The sequence below is a fragment of the Geotrypetes seraphini genome, chromosome 2 (assembly GCF_902459505.1).
Source record: "Geotrypetes seraphini chromosome 2, aGeoSer1.1, whole genome shotgun sequence".
Taxonomy (NCBI): Eukaryota; Metazoa; Chordata; class Amphibia; order Gymnophiona; family Dermophiidae; genus Geotrypetes; species Geotrypetes seraphini.
The window spans coordinates 138,572,987-138,590,948 of NC_047085.1; the positions used below are offsets into that span (position 1 = coordinate 138,572,987).

General features: G+C 41.3%; 1 protein-coding gene across 4 annotated transcripts in view; it reads right to left on the bottom strand.

Moving 5' to 3' along the window:
- Positions 1 to 274: 274 nt before the first annotated feature.
- The window catches only part of IMPACT (impact RWD domain protein), a 66,637-nt gene continuing 48,949 nt past the window's right edge, over positions 275 to 17,962 (bottom strand). For 3 of the 4 annotated variants that reach the window (XM_033933850.1, XM_033933853.1, XM_033933852.1), the window contains 4 exons: positions 17,540 to 17,613; positions 11,951 to 12,041; positions 11,068 to 11,202; positions 6,963 to 8,508 (listed from right to left, as the gene is read on the bottom strand). In XM_033933850.1, coding sequence (XP_033789741.1) covers positions 8,443 to 8,508; positions 11,068 to 11,202; positions 11,951 to 12,041; positions 17,540 to 17,613 — 366 coding nt within the window. In that variant the 3' untranslated portion in view covers positions 6,963 to 8,442. Of the gene's footprint in view, positions 483 to 6,962; positions 8,509 to 11,067; positions 11,203 to 11,950; positions 12,042 to 17,539; positions 17,614 to 17,962 lie in introns of those variants that run through there. The other variant, XM_033933851.1, reaches the window with a different exon arrangement.

The following is a 17,962-nucleotide window of genomic DNA, read 5'->3' on the forward strand; positions in this document are numbered from 1 at the left end:
AGAAACTTGATTGCATCACACAAGAGAAAGAGTGAATTTGAAGCATCTCTAGTGCCAAATAGAGTGCAGTGTACGCTGAACAGTCATTTGCAAGTTCAAGCAATTGAACTATAACGCAAGCTGCTCTGGAAGATCTAATTCTTGACTTCATTATTCAAAATATGCAGCCTTTAGGACTTGAGCATGAGTAATTGGACGCCAGCGCACTCATTAAGCTGCAGTTACCAATTAAGCTGCTAGCTTTCACTCAAATATATGGAAATCACACATAACGCAAGGTTTACCAAAATAATTATTTATTGCTTTTATTTTTCCATCATGGAACTCAAAAGGCTAGTTGCGTTAGCGGGAGGTCATTATAGTTGCCAAAATGCTGGCCTTCTGATAACAATCTCAGCTCGATAATGTATTGCTTCCCAATATATACCTTCAGTCCAGTTTGACATCATTGGCTGTCAGCCAATCCACTAAGAGAGGCTGTCCTGAAATTTGGACACAGAAAATTCCTTTACAAGTTTAAAAGTTTCAGAAATCATATTTGTTTGTTTACATTCATCCTTGAATATACATTAACATTTTATAACATATCCAATATTCTTTTTGTCCTTCTTAAAACTTATATTAAGAGAACCTGCATTTGTTAAAAAGTGCTGAGAAATTCTCGGTTCTCCCTGTCAGCACAGTCAAGAAGGAGGGGCTGTTTCCCCTTCTCCCTGAAACTTGACAGCTTCATGTTACACCTACACAGTCCTAAATGTGGGCTACCAATGCCCCCCTTCCTATGCTGAAAACTGGTACAGCAGTTTCTGACTCTAATTATTTCCAGATATTACCTTAGGATTTTTCCATAGTGTTCCTTATATAAAACATTTCACTTTAAGTACCCCTTCTTTTACAAATCATTCATATCACCACATATCACACATTCGGGGCCCCCAAACATTCATAGTTTCACACATTATATATCATTCATATTTAATGCATGTTATATCTCAGTTTGGGATACGTAACCAGCCTAAGGCACATCTGGTATCAATTAGAACCACGAGACTAAAAGCGGGAAAAACCTGAACAAAGACTAGGGATATAGGCTGAACACAAAATGGAGTAAAGCCAAGCAGAAGACACAGAAAAACAGAGATGGAGTTACATTACATTACATTAGTGATTTTTATTCCGCTTGTACCTTGCGGTTCAAAGCGGATTACATAAGAAGAGAGCTGGACATTTCCAGGAGGGTACATGACATTGGAGAATACAGATTGAGGGTATAGACTTAATAACAGAATGAGTGTGTAGACATAATAACATTGGAAGATAAATCAGGTTACATTACATTACATATCAAATAGTCTGTTTCCATACGTTGGTAGGTAATCGGTTTCGGTAGGATGAATTAGGTTCCAGGTATTTTTTTTTTTTTGGTCGATTGAGGGTATGGTGCCAGGGAGTGAGCAAAACCTGGTCGGTGTATGTGGAAGAGGAGAGGGAGGAGTTCATGTATATCCTGATTTCCTCTATGATCTAGCTTAATAGCAAAGTACATAAAAAGAATATTATTATGCTTTTTCCTAATATTAATCTGTAGTGTGTGTTTTTCTGGCCTTGGCTACATCCATATTCAGATTTTTATTCACCAACTTTTCGTATGCTTCTATTGGGCTTGGCCTTAACTAACAGATATGCTTGTATCTAACTAGAGTTACCCAGGCATTTTGTAGAAAAACTCCACAAAATACTGCACTATCATGTCCTGACGTCCATTCCATTACCGTCCCATAGACATCGCCCCCACTGGCCATGAGCCACTATTCCTCAGACTACAGAATCACCAGAATTTCAAGATTAGATTGTGGGTATTCTTCCAAATTGGACCGTTGTGAGTTAAAAAAAACCTGCTATGCAATGGATTGATAAATGCTTTGAAGAAATGAGGAACTGGATTCAGGAACTGGAACATCAACAATTTTTTGCTATTAGAGCAGATTGTTGGTCTATTTAGCACAGATTCTTCCTTGGGGTTACAGTCCACTGAATACAGCAGATAAAGATGCAAAGAAGATAAGCTGCTTTGGCATGTCATCACCAACAAGGATCCCATACATACAATGTTATTGCAGTTGTGTTAGAATCGATCCATTCTGAATTCCACCTCCAGGATAAAATCAAACTACTGGCAAGGGTTCCAATTTCTGCAAAGCTTTTCAACAATTTTCCAAATCTCTACAACATGCTGATCAAATTACATGAAATGGAAGCAAGTCAGCAGAACCTGATGAATATGAAGATGACCTGGAATTTTATAATTTGCATGATATTTTATCAGCAGCAGCAGCTGGTTATTTCTATTTACCACTACATTAGCACTGTGTTTGTCATTCCTGAAATCTGGTGAAAGTTATGCTAAAGAAGCAGAATCTGATTTGGCTATATCGTTCCATTTTTACCAAATATCAAACGTTATAGAACAAACAGTCATGAAATGTGATGTCTGTTAAGGTTATTGAGCAAGTGTTTGGCCTTCATTTTGTTATTCCTAACCAGACTCGCTGGATCTCCATCTACATCTCTATGGAACGACTTAACTGTCTAATTGCAGAAAAAGGTATCAATATCAATTCATGAATTTATTCTGCAATTAGATGCTGCCGAATCTTGTCAATCACAGAATATATCTCTGCAATCAACCCTCGACACAAACTTTGGATATTTTTCTTTTAAGTGCAACATATTATACAATCATATTACACTATAAAAGCACTTAAAATCAATCAAATTGTAATCTATGACAATTAAATATATCACTCCCCCCCATATTCATATTCAAAAATTGCACTCAAATTAAAGAATTTTTCAATGTGACACTAAAGTATTCATGACCACTCTGATATTGCTGGCTGAGAAATTATACACTTTTGAGAAAAACAACACACTTCAGATTTGTCAGCCGTTAGTAAGTGGGAGTGTGTGTCCAGTGGTTAGAGCTACAGCCTTGGCACCCTGTGTACGTGTTTGTGAGGGCATAGTTTGGGCAGAGCAGAATTTTAACATATGTATTTTATAAAATACTCAGGTAAAATACATATACACATTTAGACAGGTGTAAATCTATGTGTCAGCATATACATATTATTGGGACATCTATGTTGCTTTATTAAAATAGGATTAAAAGGCCAGATTCTATAAATGGCACCTAACTTGGTAGGCGCCTAGCAAAGCGGCACCTATTGTATGTCAATCAAAGTTAAGCACCATTTGTAGAATAGCACTTAGTGTTGCCTAAAGTGATGTAGGCGCTGCTGGTAAACGTCATAATATTATGCACCAGTATATTAAAGCCAGGGTTTTTTGCCCTAATATACCAGCACCTACCATAGATGCCTACCAGCGCCCAAGTCAATCCATGCCCAAACACCTTCCTTCCTTCCAGACGCTGGTAGGCACCAACAGGTGCCTTAGTATAAATGTCTACCAGCTAGTTAATTTTTTTAATTGCTTTTTAATAGGTGCCAGATTAGTAGGTGTCTTGATCTAAGTGCCTACCAGTAGCTGCCTTTTATAGAATCATGGCCAAAACAGACAACTATTTGAAACTCTTATACAGGAACATTTTTATAAAATTACCCCCTAAAGGAAGAGGCTACCTTACACTTCAAAATCCCTCTCCACAATTATTATTAGAAAATACTGGGATCATCCACTCTTATCTATTTCTGAAGGTTGAAATGAGGAAAAAAAGTTCAGAAGCAGATAAAACTTAGTTTGCTTTATTAACATAAGTTCACATTCATATATAAGATCAGCCAGTTTTATAATTCAAGAATTGTACACAGTACATTCAGGGCTCCTTTTACAAAGCCGCACTAGCGGTTTTAACGCACGCACCGGATTAGCGCACGCTAGCCGGAAATCTACCGCCTGCTCAAAAGGAGGCGGTAGTGGCTAGCGCGTGCAGCAATTTAGCACGCGCTATTCCGCGCGTTAAGGCCCTAGCGCAGCTTTGTAAAAGGAGCCCTTAGTTAAATAAATATTGATATTTAATTTCCTCTGGACACTAAGGAGGAAGTAAAACTGAAACAAATGCAGAATTAGAGGCAAGAAAATCCTCAAATTTCAAGTTCAAGGAAAATACATTTTCTTTTGTGTTAAATTTTAAACTTTTATTCAGATTACTTAATCTGAAATATCATACTTCATTTTAGTATGATTTTTCTGCTTCAGTTCCTGTGTGTGTGTGTGTGTGGGGGGGGGTAATGCAGCATTTATGCTTTTCTCTTTTATAAGCAATAGAGCTTTATTTTTCTGTTCTATTATGTATTCAATTCTAATCAAAACAAAGTACATATACACTTGAGCTCATAAAACCTAGACATTTTTGCATAAAATAGTTCTCACGTGGCTCAGTCTCTTGGATATCTAGATTGCTACAATTTCACTGCTGTCAATTAAAATAAACCTTTGTAAACCTGGTTATGTGCCATTCTTCTGGCAGATCCTGTATACTAGTATATTAAAATAAATTCTTACTGCTATGGTACTGTCACATGTGTAACTGAATCACTACAAGTAAACTCCTACAAAACATTTGAGGGGGCCTAGTAATTCAAACCCTCCTCACACTTTTCCTTCACTTACCTCTACATATTCCATCTCTGTCCCTTCCCTGGAAACCTTTCATCTTTGCCTCCCTTACTCCCCCAGGCAATCTCTTTCCTTTCCCTCTTTTTCCCCATCTCACACTTTTTCTCTTTTCCCTCTCTTGCTCTCACAGTCCTTTTAAAGCTAGCTAAGTCTCATACTTCAGCTCCTTTTATGGCACTCTTTGGCTCCAGCTCACACCTTCCAAGGAGAAATGCTGCAGTGGGATATACGGTAACTGTTCTCTGGATTTGCCAGGACCTCTCCATTTAAACTGTGTGCATGGCGAGGGGGGCAAATGATGGGGGCAGAATCTAGAAGTGCTACCTTACTCCTCGACCATTTTCACCACCATAGCAAGGAACACAAGTACCAAGTGCTGACAGACCTCTTACCAGCCCCTATTTTACATATCACTTTTGGGGCTCCATCTCTTTAATTACCCATCCCTGAAATCATGTCTTTACAAGAAGTTCCTAGACAAAATGTTATCATTCCAGGCAGCCAAACTGAACACATGGCTCGCACAACCCATTCTCGAGGCCACTTCTTACGCCGACTTCAGAAAATCACTGAAGACCCGTCTCTTTAACAAATTCTAATTCCCAATTCTTGCCCAATCCCCCTCAGCTATCCTCATCCCAATCCCCAATTCTCTTGATTTTAGATTAACTCATCCTTCTTCCCATTTGTAAAGGTATTCCACCCAAATTGTTTCCCCCTGCACCCCAATCTCCGACTAGATACTTCCTTTTGATTCAAACCATTTTGGTTCTCTTCCATTTGCAATTTGTATCCCAGAAAGTACTTTTTCTGTTCCCCTTACATCTCAAACACTCATTGTATGTAACTTGTTGTAAACCGCTTTGAACTTATGGTATAGCGGTATATAAGAAATAAAATTATTATTATTATCTATGCCTTTATCAGTCATGTATTCCCTTTAACAAGCCAGCAGCCAGTATGCAGCTCCTAGGTACTGATATACTGTGCACTGCACCAGTGGTGCCACTGGGAAGTTCACAAAATTAATCAAAAAAAGTAATATTAATAAAAGGAGAAGAAGATCTCATAGCTTAGGGAAGTAAGGATTATATAGAGGAAGAATACAATTGGGTGAAGCCATATGCTGTTTAGAACATCTCTTTTGGCTTGGTTGCTGATTGTACCTCTCGTGATTGGTTCATTCAATAAAAATATATTCAAAAAAAAAAAAAAAAAAAGAACATCCAGGTATTAATCTTCACTTCTGAGTTTTGAAAAAGATGATTCAGTTCTGATGTCTAATGGGAGTTTGTTCCATAAAAAAAGGACCAGCATAAGAAAAAGCAGAGTGTGATGTGCGGCATCAAGGTGTAGACATTTATGCAAGGAGAAATGCAGCAAGGCTTGCTGGAAAGAGGGAAGATGGTGGCCATCAAGAGTATAGAATCAGAAGCCTTGAAAAGTAATCCGATGCCAAGGGAAGTAAGACTTTTGGAAACTAGAATTAGAATCTTAAACTTGATCCTGTCTGAGAGAGGTAACCAGTGCTCAATGCAAAGAAGAGTAGTAGCATGACTGAAACATGGAGCATTGTGAAGGAATTTAACTGCTGCTGTCTGAGCACTAACCAGGTAATAACTTCCAGAGCTATAACGTTGCAATTGGTTGGAATATACTGATTCTCATAATGACCTCACTAAAGTGACCAGGGTCATTTGTAGAATTTAGTGACCTCAGCCAGTTATACATTAAATAAGATCATCATCATAATTTCAGACCAATCCAAAGTGAGTTTACTATTCAGAAAGAACAGAATTATAATGTCTGTGGGTCTGACTGTTCATTTCATTGGAGGATCTGACTGAGAAATATTATGTTTTTGTTTCTCTGATTCTTTTCATGATATCTTATACAGAGACAAATTGTTCTGAGATTCTTTCAGCTGGATACTTAGGGCTCCTTTTACGAAGGTGCATTAGGGCCCTAATGCATGGAATAGCTAAAATGCCCCGCATGCTAGCTGCTACCACCTCCTTTTGAACAGGCAGTAGATTTTCAGCTAGCGCGCACTAATCCAGTGCGTGTGCTAAAACCACTAGCGTACCTTCGTAAAAGGAGCCCTTAATGGCATTAGTAGAGCAAATATGCAGCTAAGATTCTGTACTTCCCAAATATTGCATCCTAGTGCAGTGGTTCCCAACCCTGTCCTGGAGGAACACCAGGCCAATCGGGTTTTCAGGCTAGCCCTAATGAATATGCATGAGAGAGATTTGCATATGATGGAAGTGATAGGCATGCAAATTTGCTTCATGCATATTCATTAGAGCTAGCCTGAAAACCCAATTGGCCTGGTGTTCCTCCAGGACAGGGTTGGGAATCACTGTCCTAGTGTGATAGGTTGCCATCCTTTTGGGGGTATAAAGAGTCAGGGGAATTAGGGAATGTGGAGGAAGTAGTTTGCTGGTGGAGAGGGGATCAGAGGACATCATGTTATACTGAGGAGGGGGAACGAGATATGATGGGAATGGGGAGTTGTGTTTTAAAGTGTAGATGGCAGTTAAATAAGAGGGTATGGCATGGAATGTTTATCACAATATGGTTAGAAGTTCAAGGGAAAATATACTGTGGAGTTGATTGATGTACGGAATGAGGGGGTTACGTTTTTGTATTTCTTGACAATATAAGTTGCAAGAAGGAGGTTTTTTCCACTTGAAAAACTGTTAAAAATAAAGATTTTAAAAATGTGCTTTTAAGCATTCAGTGATAAGATTCTTTAATAACACGAGTCAGTTCAGCACCATAATAACAGAACTCCATGTTCTTGGCAAATGCTCTCAATTGCCTTAGAGTTCATTAAGCTACTTTAGATTACAGCTTGCTGAACCTGTGTAAGAGACACAAGAATTAAAGACCCTGTTTTAGTCCTACCTGGCTGTTAAGCTACAAATTGTAATTGCTGTTGCCCTCAAATGCCTTTGACATCATCATCTAAAGATAGTTTCCCTTCTGTCGAAGCAGGCCCCCTGCAGCCTGTTATACTGCAAGACTCTTGGGCCTTCTATCTACTGTCAAGCAAAGTCCCCTTTGCATTTCCCAGCACTACCTGAACCTTTGCCCCAGCACTAACTGCAGCCTATCTACCCTTACTGCCCTTTCATCAATCTGGCTCAAGAGAAGACATTGTCTGGCAATGTTCAACCCCCTAAAAATTAATCTCAGCTGTTCTGGTATAACTACTCCCAATGAGCACAAAGTGGCACCTTTGTGGGCCTCCTGATCAAAACAAACTTGTTTGCCCTGTTGCCTGATGGAATCCTATACTGCCTCCAAAATTACTGAGCCCTTCACTTGTGACTGCTGGGCCTATGCTTTTAAAGAAAAAGTTGAATTAAATGTAAAATTTAGTCAGACTACAATGATAGAAATGTGTAGCACCCATATCAATACACTATCTAAAGTGTATTAGGCTATCATGGCTACCTAAAACATGGTAAAGGCATACAGTGCTTCTTCATGTAGTTTCAAATATAATATTCTTTTGTAGAAGTGGCATTTCTAGACCAACTTTCACTGGCAATTTTTGATAATCATTTCTAACCCACCTGCAGCTATGACAGGAGGTCTGTGAAGGAAACAATCTCCAAAACTACCTTTTAATACCAGGCTGCATGATTTTGTTGCCCAGTTCCTCATCAGGAACTGGGCAACAAAATACCTCATTTCTATCATATACCCTAAACCAGGTTTCTTGATTCTGGAATGCTGCCTCTGACCAACTGGGATGGCTATTACAAAACTCTCATATAATATTTCCCACAATCAATGTTCGGGCCTCTTATCTTTTTTCACTCTTCTATTTTTTCCCATTTGCTTAGTAGGTTCCACCTAAAAGAAAAACACATCAAAATACTCGTAAACTTTACAGACTTTCTACAGAATATATTTTAATTACTGCAAACATTCTATTAAGAAAGATTACAGTAAAGGTGAACAGATGTTAGCTTGGATAGAAAGATTAGCTTCTTACCTCATTAATCTTCTTTCTGGTATACAGACACTCCATTCCTGAACTAGTGAGTAGTCAACCTCTTCTCACAAGAACTCTTGTAGGGAGCTTCATTTGTATTCTTTTGCTCCACCTCTCATCCCTCTGGGCAGTCCCTCAGTTCATATCAAAGCAGATGGTCAGCCCTGGAAAGGAAATAAAATAGGGAGGGGTATGGGGACACTCACTAAGAAATATATCTGTTCTGCTCATATCATTAAAAATATAATAAATAACCAAAATTAAACATTTGCAATACATTTACAAGGTGAAACAAGTCACCAACAAGCAGACATGAACTCATGTTTCGCCCACAACAGGCTGTTTCAAGGCAATTCCCCCTATGAAAAAAGCTTGTAAAAATAAAAAGATTTTAGTTTAGACACATCATACTAAGTAATTCTATACTTTGTGAAGTATACCTTACTAAAGGCTCTCTCTCAAACTGCATTCATCATGCTTATTTTTAAAGGCTTCTCAACATTGTGGTCATGTGATTAATTTATCCAATGATCTTGCCTGACTCATCACATGACCGCAATGTTGAGAAGCCTTTAAAAATATGCCGCAGCCATGTTTGCATAAGCACGATGAATGTAGTTGAGAGAGCCATCACTAAGGTGGCACCAATTATGATTCAGGTTAACACTGTACTAGAGAGCTGCACGGGAACGACGGGAATCCCGCGGGACCGGCGGGCATCCCGCGGGTTCCCCCTTCGGGTCACGGGGATCCCGTGGGGACACCCCCTAGGGTCGCAGGAATCCCGTGGGGATGCCCCCTAGGGTCGCGGGGATCCCGTGGGGACGCCCCCTAGGGTCGCGGGGTTCCTGCGGGGCTGGATGTACTAAGTCGCGCGGCTTTTCTCCCTACCTGCTCTGCTAGCAGCACAGAGCCGAACGGAAGTCTTCCCGACGTCAGCGCTGACATCGGAGGGGTCCCTTAAACAAAGCCCTCCCTCCCTCCGACGTCAGCGCTGACATCGGGAAGACTTCCGTTCAGCTCTGTGCTGCAGGCAGGGCAGGTAGAAGGAGAGTAGAGTAGCCTTGCGGCTCGAGTAGCTATCAAGGGAGGGGGCGATCCGCCCCGGTGCAGCACAGCCGGCCAGGTCCCTTACTTTTGTGGTGCTTCCCCGACCGACCGACAACAGCCCCGGTCCGACAAACCTCCCTGCCCTTAACCGCGAATCTAAATTACCTTCTTAAAGCAGCTGTAAGAAGGAAATTTATATTTGCGGTTAAGGGCAGGGAGGTTTGTCGGACCGGGGCTGTTGTCGGTCGGTCGGTCGGTCGGGAAGCGCCACAAAAGTAAGGGGACCTGGCCGGCTGTGCTGCACCCGGGGCGGGGAGAGAAGGAGGGGGGAGAAGGACGCTGAATGCACTGGGGAAGACAAAGGGGTGGAGGACGCTGAAAGGCCATGGGGAAGACGGGGGAGGGGGGGAGAAGGACGCTGAAAGCACATGGGGAAGACAAAGGGGTGGAGAAGGACGCTGAAAGGACATGGGGAAGACGGGGGTGGGTGGGTGGAGAAGGACGCTGAAAGGCCATGGGGAAGACAGAGAGGGAGAAGGACGCTGAAAGGGCATGGGGAAGACAGAGGGGGGAGTAGGACACTGAAAGGACATGGGGAAGACGGAGGGGGGAGAAGGACACTGAAAGCACATGTGGAAGACAGAGGGGGGAGAAGGACGCTGAAAGGAAATGGGGAAGAGAGAGTGGAGAGAAGACGCTGGCAGGGAAGAAGACAGAGATGCCAGACTATGGGGGAGCGGAGGGAAGAAGATGGGTGCCAGACCAATTTGGAAGGGGGGAGAAAGGGAGAGGCACAGTAACAGAGCAAATGGAAGACGAAGAAGGAAGAGAGACAGTGGATGGAAGGAACTGAATGAGAACATGAGGAAAGCAGAAACCAGGTAACAAAGGTAGGAAAAGAATTCTATTGCTTTTTTTTTTTTTTTTTTTTGCTTCAGGATAAAGTAGTATATTAGTTGTGTTGATAAAAATTTATAAACAAAAGAGGCTCTGGTAGAAACCCGTTTACAAAGTATGTATTCTTCCCAATTAATATTTCCAAATTAATAAAGTCTTTTTGCTTATTTGTAAATGGGTTTCTACCAGAGCCTTTAATTCAGTAGCATAATTAAATGAAATAACTATTTCTGAAGTTTATAGGGAAGGGCGGGGACGGAAGGGATTCCTCACAGGGATGGGTGGGGACGGAGGGATTCCTCACGGGGACGGGTGGGATTCCTCTCGGGGACGGGTGAGACTTTGGCGGGGACGGGTGGGATTTCTGTCCCCGCGCAACTCTCTACACTGTACTTCTGAAATCAAAGAAAGTTTTATGAAGGCATAACATTTCTTCTATGACAGTCCTAGTATAATTATTAAGATCTTACAGCTGAATTTATGTAGTTCTCTTCTACTAGTATGTTTCGGGCACTGTTGTTGATGTGTTTGAAGCGATCTGGTCCAAGCAGAATACCTCCATACCAGCGGGAGACTATCACCATGACATTGCATACATCCAAAATCTGCTCCAGTAACAAAATGATATATAGTATTACTATGCATGTTGAAGAGTCAAACTTCATGGATCCCACACCATTCATAAGTACAACCAAGAACAATTTAGCAGGTGCTGAACAAGCCCTATGTAATGGCAGACATACAGTGCATTAATATAATCTAATTGTGAAGAAACAAAGATAAACCGGGAAGGGGTGTCATTTTGAAGAGGTGGGAGTGAATGAGCATCCCTCCTGCTGATCTTCTGCATGGGGTATAGAGGACACTGTTGGAGGAGCATTCATGCTTGAGAATCGCCCAGAGAGGTCATTTTAATGTTAATGACTTCGTTATACTACATTTACACACTATAATCTGAGGCTACTAAAAATCACAGAAAAGACCACAGTGAGCTGTTTTAACAATCGGGTGGTAAAATACATGCATTTAACAATGGTTTAGCACCATCGCTAAATATAAGGTGACTTTTGAGAATCCAGCTTTCAGTCAAAATCCTGATTTGCTACACCCTTACTGGGCTTTGCTATCCTGTAATGGCATCACCATTATAGTCTTGTTTTCTTGAACATCCTCGCCTCCTCTTGTATTTTACATTTAATTTAATTTTAACACATCTTCCTCTTTCCCTTCTTTTTTATTATCAATGTAATATATGAACTACTATAGTATGGTCATCTCACTAATATTTCATGTAGAATGAAGATTTTCTTGCTCCTTTAAACCCTTAAGCTTAAAGCATGTTCCTCTATATACCTGCATAAGATGAAGGAGACGTCTACCTGCTGCTGTCTCACCATCATCTTCACAATCTTGTAAGAATGCTAGTTTATCTTCACAATATATCCTAGAAACAAACACAATAGAATTACAGTGATATGAAAAGAGTCTTTTGCCCCCTCCCCGATTTCCCCTTTTACTGCATAAATATCACACTGAATGGTTTCTGATCTTTAAACAAAAAGTAAGAAATCCTTGTTCCTTAAGTAAACAATGAACTAATTTAAAAACTGTGTTATGGTGTTTACTCAGGTTCCTTTTGTTTAATATTATATTTTATTAAAAGATTAGAAACCATTCAGTGTGAAATATATGCAATGTCACAGGAAAGTCCGGGGGGAGGGGGGGGAAGGGCAGCATAATCATTACTGTTACAAAAACACAAAACACTTAGCTCTAGGGCTGTGGAGTTGGAAGCAATTTTAAGAGGTGATGGAGTTGGTAAAAATGTAGATTGACTGCAGTTTCAAAATAAAAATTTACAACATTAGAATATATGGTAAATTTATCATTTTATATCCTTAACCCTTACTTTGTATTTAAAGTACTGGTAAATATAAAGACTTTTATGAAGTAAATCTTGGACTGTTACTATGAAAATCTATGGATATCTTTAATTTGTGGATGGATTTACATACCGTGTTTCCCAGAAAATAAGACAGTGTCTTATATTAATTTTGTGTCCAAAAAACGCACTAAGGCTTATTTTTGGGATAGGTCTTATTTTTTTTTCATGTACAATGATCAACTCTCCCTTCCTCTCCTTCACCCCAAATCTTCCTCTTTCCTTTCTCTCCCCCACATGTGCAGCATCTTTCCTCTCCCCCCCCCTCACCCATCCCCTTGTGTCTTCCCTCTGCAGCATCTTTCTATCTCTCCATCCCATCCCCCTGTGCAGCAGAACCCTTGCACAGCATCTTTCTATCCCTCCCTCCCATCCCTCATGCAGCAGAACCATTGCAGTTTTTATCCCTCCCTTCCTTCTGTGCAGAACTCTTGAGCAAGCATCTTTCTATCCCTCCCTCCCATTCCCTCCGCAAAGCTGGCCCTCCCATCTTTCCATCTCTACTGCCCATCCAAACCCCGCCGCCCCTCCCACCGCAGAGATCGACATACCTCTCTCCTGCCGGGGCCTTCCCTGTGCCGTGTTGCTAATGACATCAGTGATGCGGCAGAGTGAATCACCGGTGGGAGAAGATTGTGAACCAGCCTGTTTAGAGTGCTGCCAGCGCTGTAGTTAGAAGGAAGGTATGTCGGTCTCTGCGGTGGAAGGGTCGGCGGGGTTCGGATGGGAGGGAGAGATGGAAAGATGGGAGGGTCAGCGGGGGTTCGGTTGCGCGGCGGGGGGAAGCGCTGCTGTCGGCGACATTTGGGTTAGGCTTCCATGGTCGATATAACTAGGGCTTATTTTGGGGGTAGGGCTTATATGAAGACCTACCCCAAAAATCATGCTAAGGCTTATTTTTGGGGTAGGTCTTATTTTCAGGGAAACACAGTAGTAACATAGTAAATAACGGCAGATAAAGATCCAAATGGTCCATCCAATCTGCCTAACCGTACACGCTCTATAAATTAATAATTTAATTTAAATGGTCCTTTTTCTTAGATATTTCTGGGCCAGAAACCCAGAGCTCTGCCCGGTAGTGTGCTTAGGTTCTATCTACTGGAGTCTCCATCAAAGCTCACTGCAGCCCATCTAAACCATCCCAGCCATCGAAACCCTCTCCAGCCCATCCTCAACTGAATGGCCATATATGAGACACAGACCGTTCAAGTCTGCCCAGTATTGGCCTTAGCTCCTTTAATATATACCCATTATTTTCTGATTAGAGATCCTCCGTGTTCATCCCATGGTTGTTTGAACTGCCACTGTTTTCCTCTCCACCACCTCCCTTGGGAGCACATTCCAGGCATCAACCACCCTTTCCGTAAAGAAGAACTTTCTAACATTACTCTAAAATCTACCACCACTCAACCTTAAATTATGCCCTTTGGTTTTACCATTTTCTTTTCTCTGGAAAATATTTTTTCTATGTTAATACCTTTCAAGGATTTGAACATCTGAATCATATCTCCTCTGTCCCACCTTTCCTCTAGGATATACATATTCAGGGCTTCCAGTCTCTCCTCATGTCTTTTGGTGCAAATCTCCTACCATTTTTGTCACCTTTCTCTGGACCGCGTCAAGTCTTCTTATGCTATTTGCCAGATACTGTCTCCAAAATTGAACACAATACTCCAAGTAGGGCCTCACCAATGACCTGTACAGGGGCATCAACACTTTCTTTCTTCTACTGGTTATGCCTCTCTCTATGCAGCCTAGAATCCACTGCCTTGCCACAATGTTTCTTTGCCTTTAGATCTTCGGACACTATCATCTCAAGATCCCTCTCCCCATCCATGTATATCAGCCTCTCACCTCCCAGCACATATGGCTCCTTCTGCTTTCTAATCCCCAAATGCATTACTCTGCACTTCTTTGCATTGAATTTTAGTTGCCAGACATTAGACCATTCCTCTAACTTTTGCAGATCCTTTTTCATGTTTTACACTCCCTCCTTGGTGTCTACTCTGTTACAAATCTTGGTATCATTCACAAAAAGGCAAATCTTTCCTTCTAACCCTTCGGCAATGTCACTCACAAACATATTGAACAGGATCAGCCCATTTACCTCTAAACTTGCAAGGTAGAATAGTGCTATATAAAATGGTGCTGTTTCCTGATTGGCTTTATGTCCTTCAAACAATGGCCAATTCTTTTCCAAGTTGTTGTTATTAAGAAATTTAATACCAGTCTTAGGATATTCTATGGGAGGGGCCTTAGGCATCTAAGTCAATCAGAGCTCTAAGCCCCTCCCTGGTGCATCCTAGAATGCACCGGGAAGGGGAAGCCCGCCATTTTGGAGTGACGGGTCAGCCAGAGGGTATGAGAATCCTTCCGGAGAACATTCAACTGAAAGGAACCAGGGGGGTTTGAGTTAGGGGTGCGGGGTGGGAGGCCTGAGCCTTGGGGGGGGAGACAAGAGATTTTTTAGATATATTAGTGATAGGAAGAAGTGCAACAGTGGCATTGTGAGACTCACAGGTGAAGGGGATATGTTGAAGCTGATTTAAAAAAAGACTGAATTGCTTAACAAATATTTCTGTTCTGTGTTCATGGCTGAAGTGCCAGGAGCGAGACCACAGAAGACAAACATGAATAGGGATGGAAGAGTGATAGACCCTGATTGATTTTCAGAGGATTGTGTTCATGAGGAGCTAGCTAAAATAAAGGTAGACAAAGTGATGGGGTCGGAAGATGTACATCAGAGGGTGCTGAAGGAACTTAGGGAAGTTCTGGTGGCTTCACTGACTGACCTTTTCAATGAGTTACTAGAGTCAGACTGGAGAAGGGCGGATGTGGTCTCTTTCCACAAAAGTGGGTAAGAAAGAAGTAGGGAATTACAGGCTGGTAAGTCTGACTTCTGTGGTAAGCAAATTAATGGAAACATTTTTAAAACAGAGAATGGTGAAGTTTCTGGAATCCTGTGGATTACAGGACCTGAGGCAACATGGATTCACTAGAGGTAGGTCTTGTCAGACAAATTTGATCAATTTCTTTGACTGGGTGACCAGAGAACTGGATAGAGGGAGTACACTAGATGTGGTGTATTTAGATTTTAGCAAAGCCTTTGACAGTGTTCCACACAGACGTCTAATAAATAAACTGAGTGCCCTCGGGATGGGTCCCAAAGTGACGTGCTGGGTCAAGAACTGGTTGAGTGGAAGGTGACAGTGGGTAGTGATCAATGGAGATCACACTGAGGAAAGGGATGTTACCAGTGGTGTGCCTCAAGGTTCTGTTCTTGGGTCTATTCTTTTTAACATTTTTATAAACTATATTACTGAAGGGCTGTCGGGTCTGATTTGCCTCTTTGCTGATGATACCAAAATCTGCAATAGAGTAGACACCCAGGATGGTGTGAATAACATGAAGAAAGACCTGGCGAAGCTTGAAGAATGGTCTGAAATTTGGCAGCTAAAATTTAATGCTAAGAAATGCAAGGTCATGCATTTGGGCTGCAAAATCTTGAGGGAACAGTACACTTTAGAGGGTGAAGAACTTATGTGCACGACGGAAGAATGGGACTTGGTGTGATTGTATGTGATGATCTTAAAATGGCCAAACAGGTTGAAAAGGTGATGGCGAAAGCAAGAAGGATGATACAGTGCATAGGGAGAGGTATTAGGTTTGGACAAGCAATTAGGTTTGGACAAGTTCCTGGAGAAAAACTCCATAATCTGCTAGCGAGATAGATATGGGGGATGCCACTGCTTGCCCTCGGATTGGTAGTATGGAGCGTTGCTTCTATTTAGGTTTCTTCCAGATACTTGTGACCTGGATTGGCTACTGTTGGAAACAGGATACTGGGCTAGATGGACCAGTGGTCTGATCCAGTTTCATTCTTCAAAATATTTGCTTATGTTCTTAAAAATATTTGCTTTTCAAGCCTAATTTAAACACCCAGCCACTCATGCTTTCAGGACATCCACAATGAATAGGCATGAAATAGATTTGAATGCAAGGGAGGCAGTGCAAACAGATCTATCTCATTAATATTTATTTTGGATAGCCTGAAAACCAGCTTTCTTAGGCTTCTTTGGCTGGTGTCACGATTGTTGCAGTTGTCCAAGTCTCGCTGCAAGACGCAGACAACTGCAACAATCACTCTGAAAACTTGACTGCCAGGCTGCATCCTGAGGACTTGGTTCAGAACTACTGCTGTAGGGTTTAAACATATGTACGTCTTTAAATCAAAAGTCATCACTTTTCAAGATTTACTGCCCGGGGAGGTGTAATAAGGGCACGGGTACATATTTACATATTTGGTGAGAATGTTCTGATATCAGACTGTTTTGGTTACACGCCACCACTACTTTGACCTCTTGGATACAAAATCCAGTTCAATATTTACCTCAGAGCTGTCTTTTGGGACTGCACAATGTATGATCTATGCCTTGGCGGACCCAGCTGGTTCGTATGGGTTTGGCGGCTGCTAAATGTCTGATTGCTTGGTCATGAAAGCGCAGTTTAGCACCGACAGGAGAGGACTGGCTTCTTCAGTTATGCAAGTTGGTGCAAATAGAGCGACTTGCTGCTAAGCATGTGGGCTATTATGCACACCAGGAGTGGACTTGGAAGAAAAGTTTTTCGTTTCCTTTGATTCAAAACTTGGCTGAGATGTGGGGAATGCTTGGGGAGAGGGAGAGAGCGGGGAAATGGAGTTGTATGGAAGTGTTGAAGAACAAACAATTTGCTCACTTTTTGCAATAATGGGGGGAGAGGGTAGGGGAAGTGGTTCTTGATGTGCTATAGGGGTAGGGTTTTGGTTTTTGGGGGTTATGTGATGGGGTGATGTTCCTTCCCTAGTCAGGATTTTCCTGTATTAGGTAGTGATTGAGGGGGTACTGGAGCATCATGCTTTCTCCGTTGTATTGTGCGTTGTGATTGTATTATTTTGAAAAACTTTAATAAAAATTTTAAATATTTAAAAAAAAAAAATTTACTGTCCATTCATCACTCACCTGTAAGCATAGATGTTATGGGTAGCACTTGCTATTTTCTTATTCTCATACAATTTATTAAGGACCATTTTTACCTTAGTAAAAAGTACAAAAATAAATCATTACATTCTTCCTAGGCAGTATTTTTTATGCTTGCCAAATTAAAATACATAATCAGCAAGAAGGTTTATTCTGTATGTATTGCTACTACCACTATTTATTATTTCTTTAGTGCTACCAGATGCATGAAGCTGTACATTAAACATGCAAGAGACGGTCCCTGCTCAAAAGAGCTTACAATTTAATTATGACAAACACACTGGACAAAAATGGTAAATCAGTATCTGCTGATTATGTAGGGAAAAACAAAGAGATGAAGAGGTAGAAAGGATATTATCACAAGACTTGCTCTAGCAATCTGCTAGTCTGGATCTGTTAACTAAA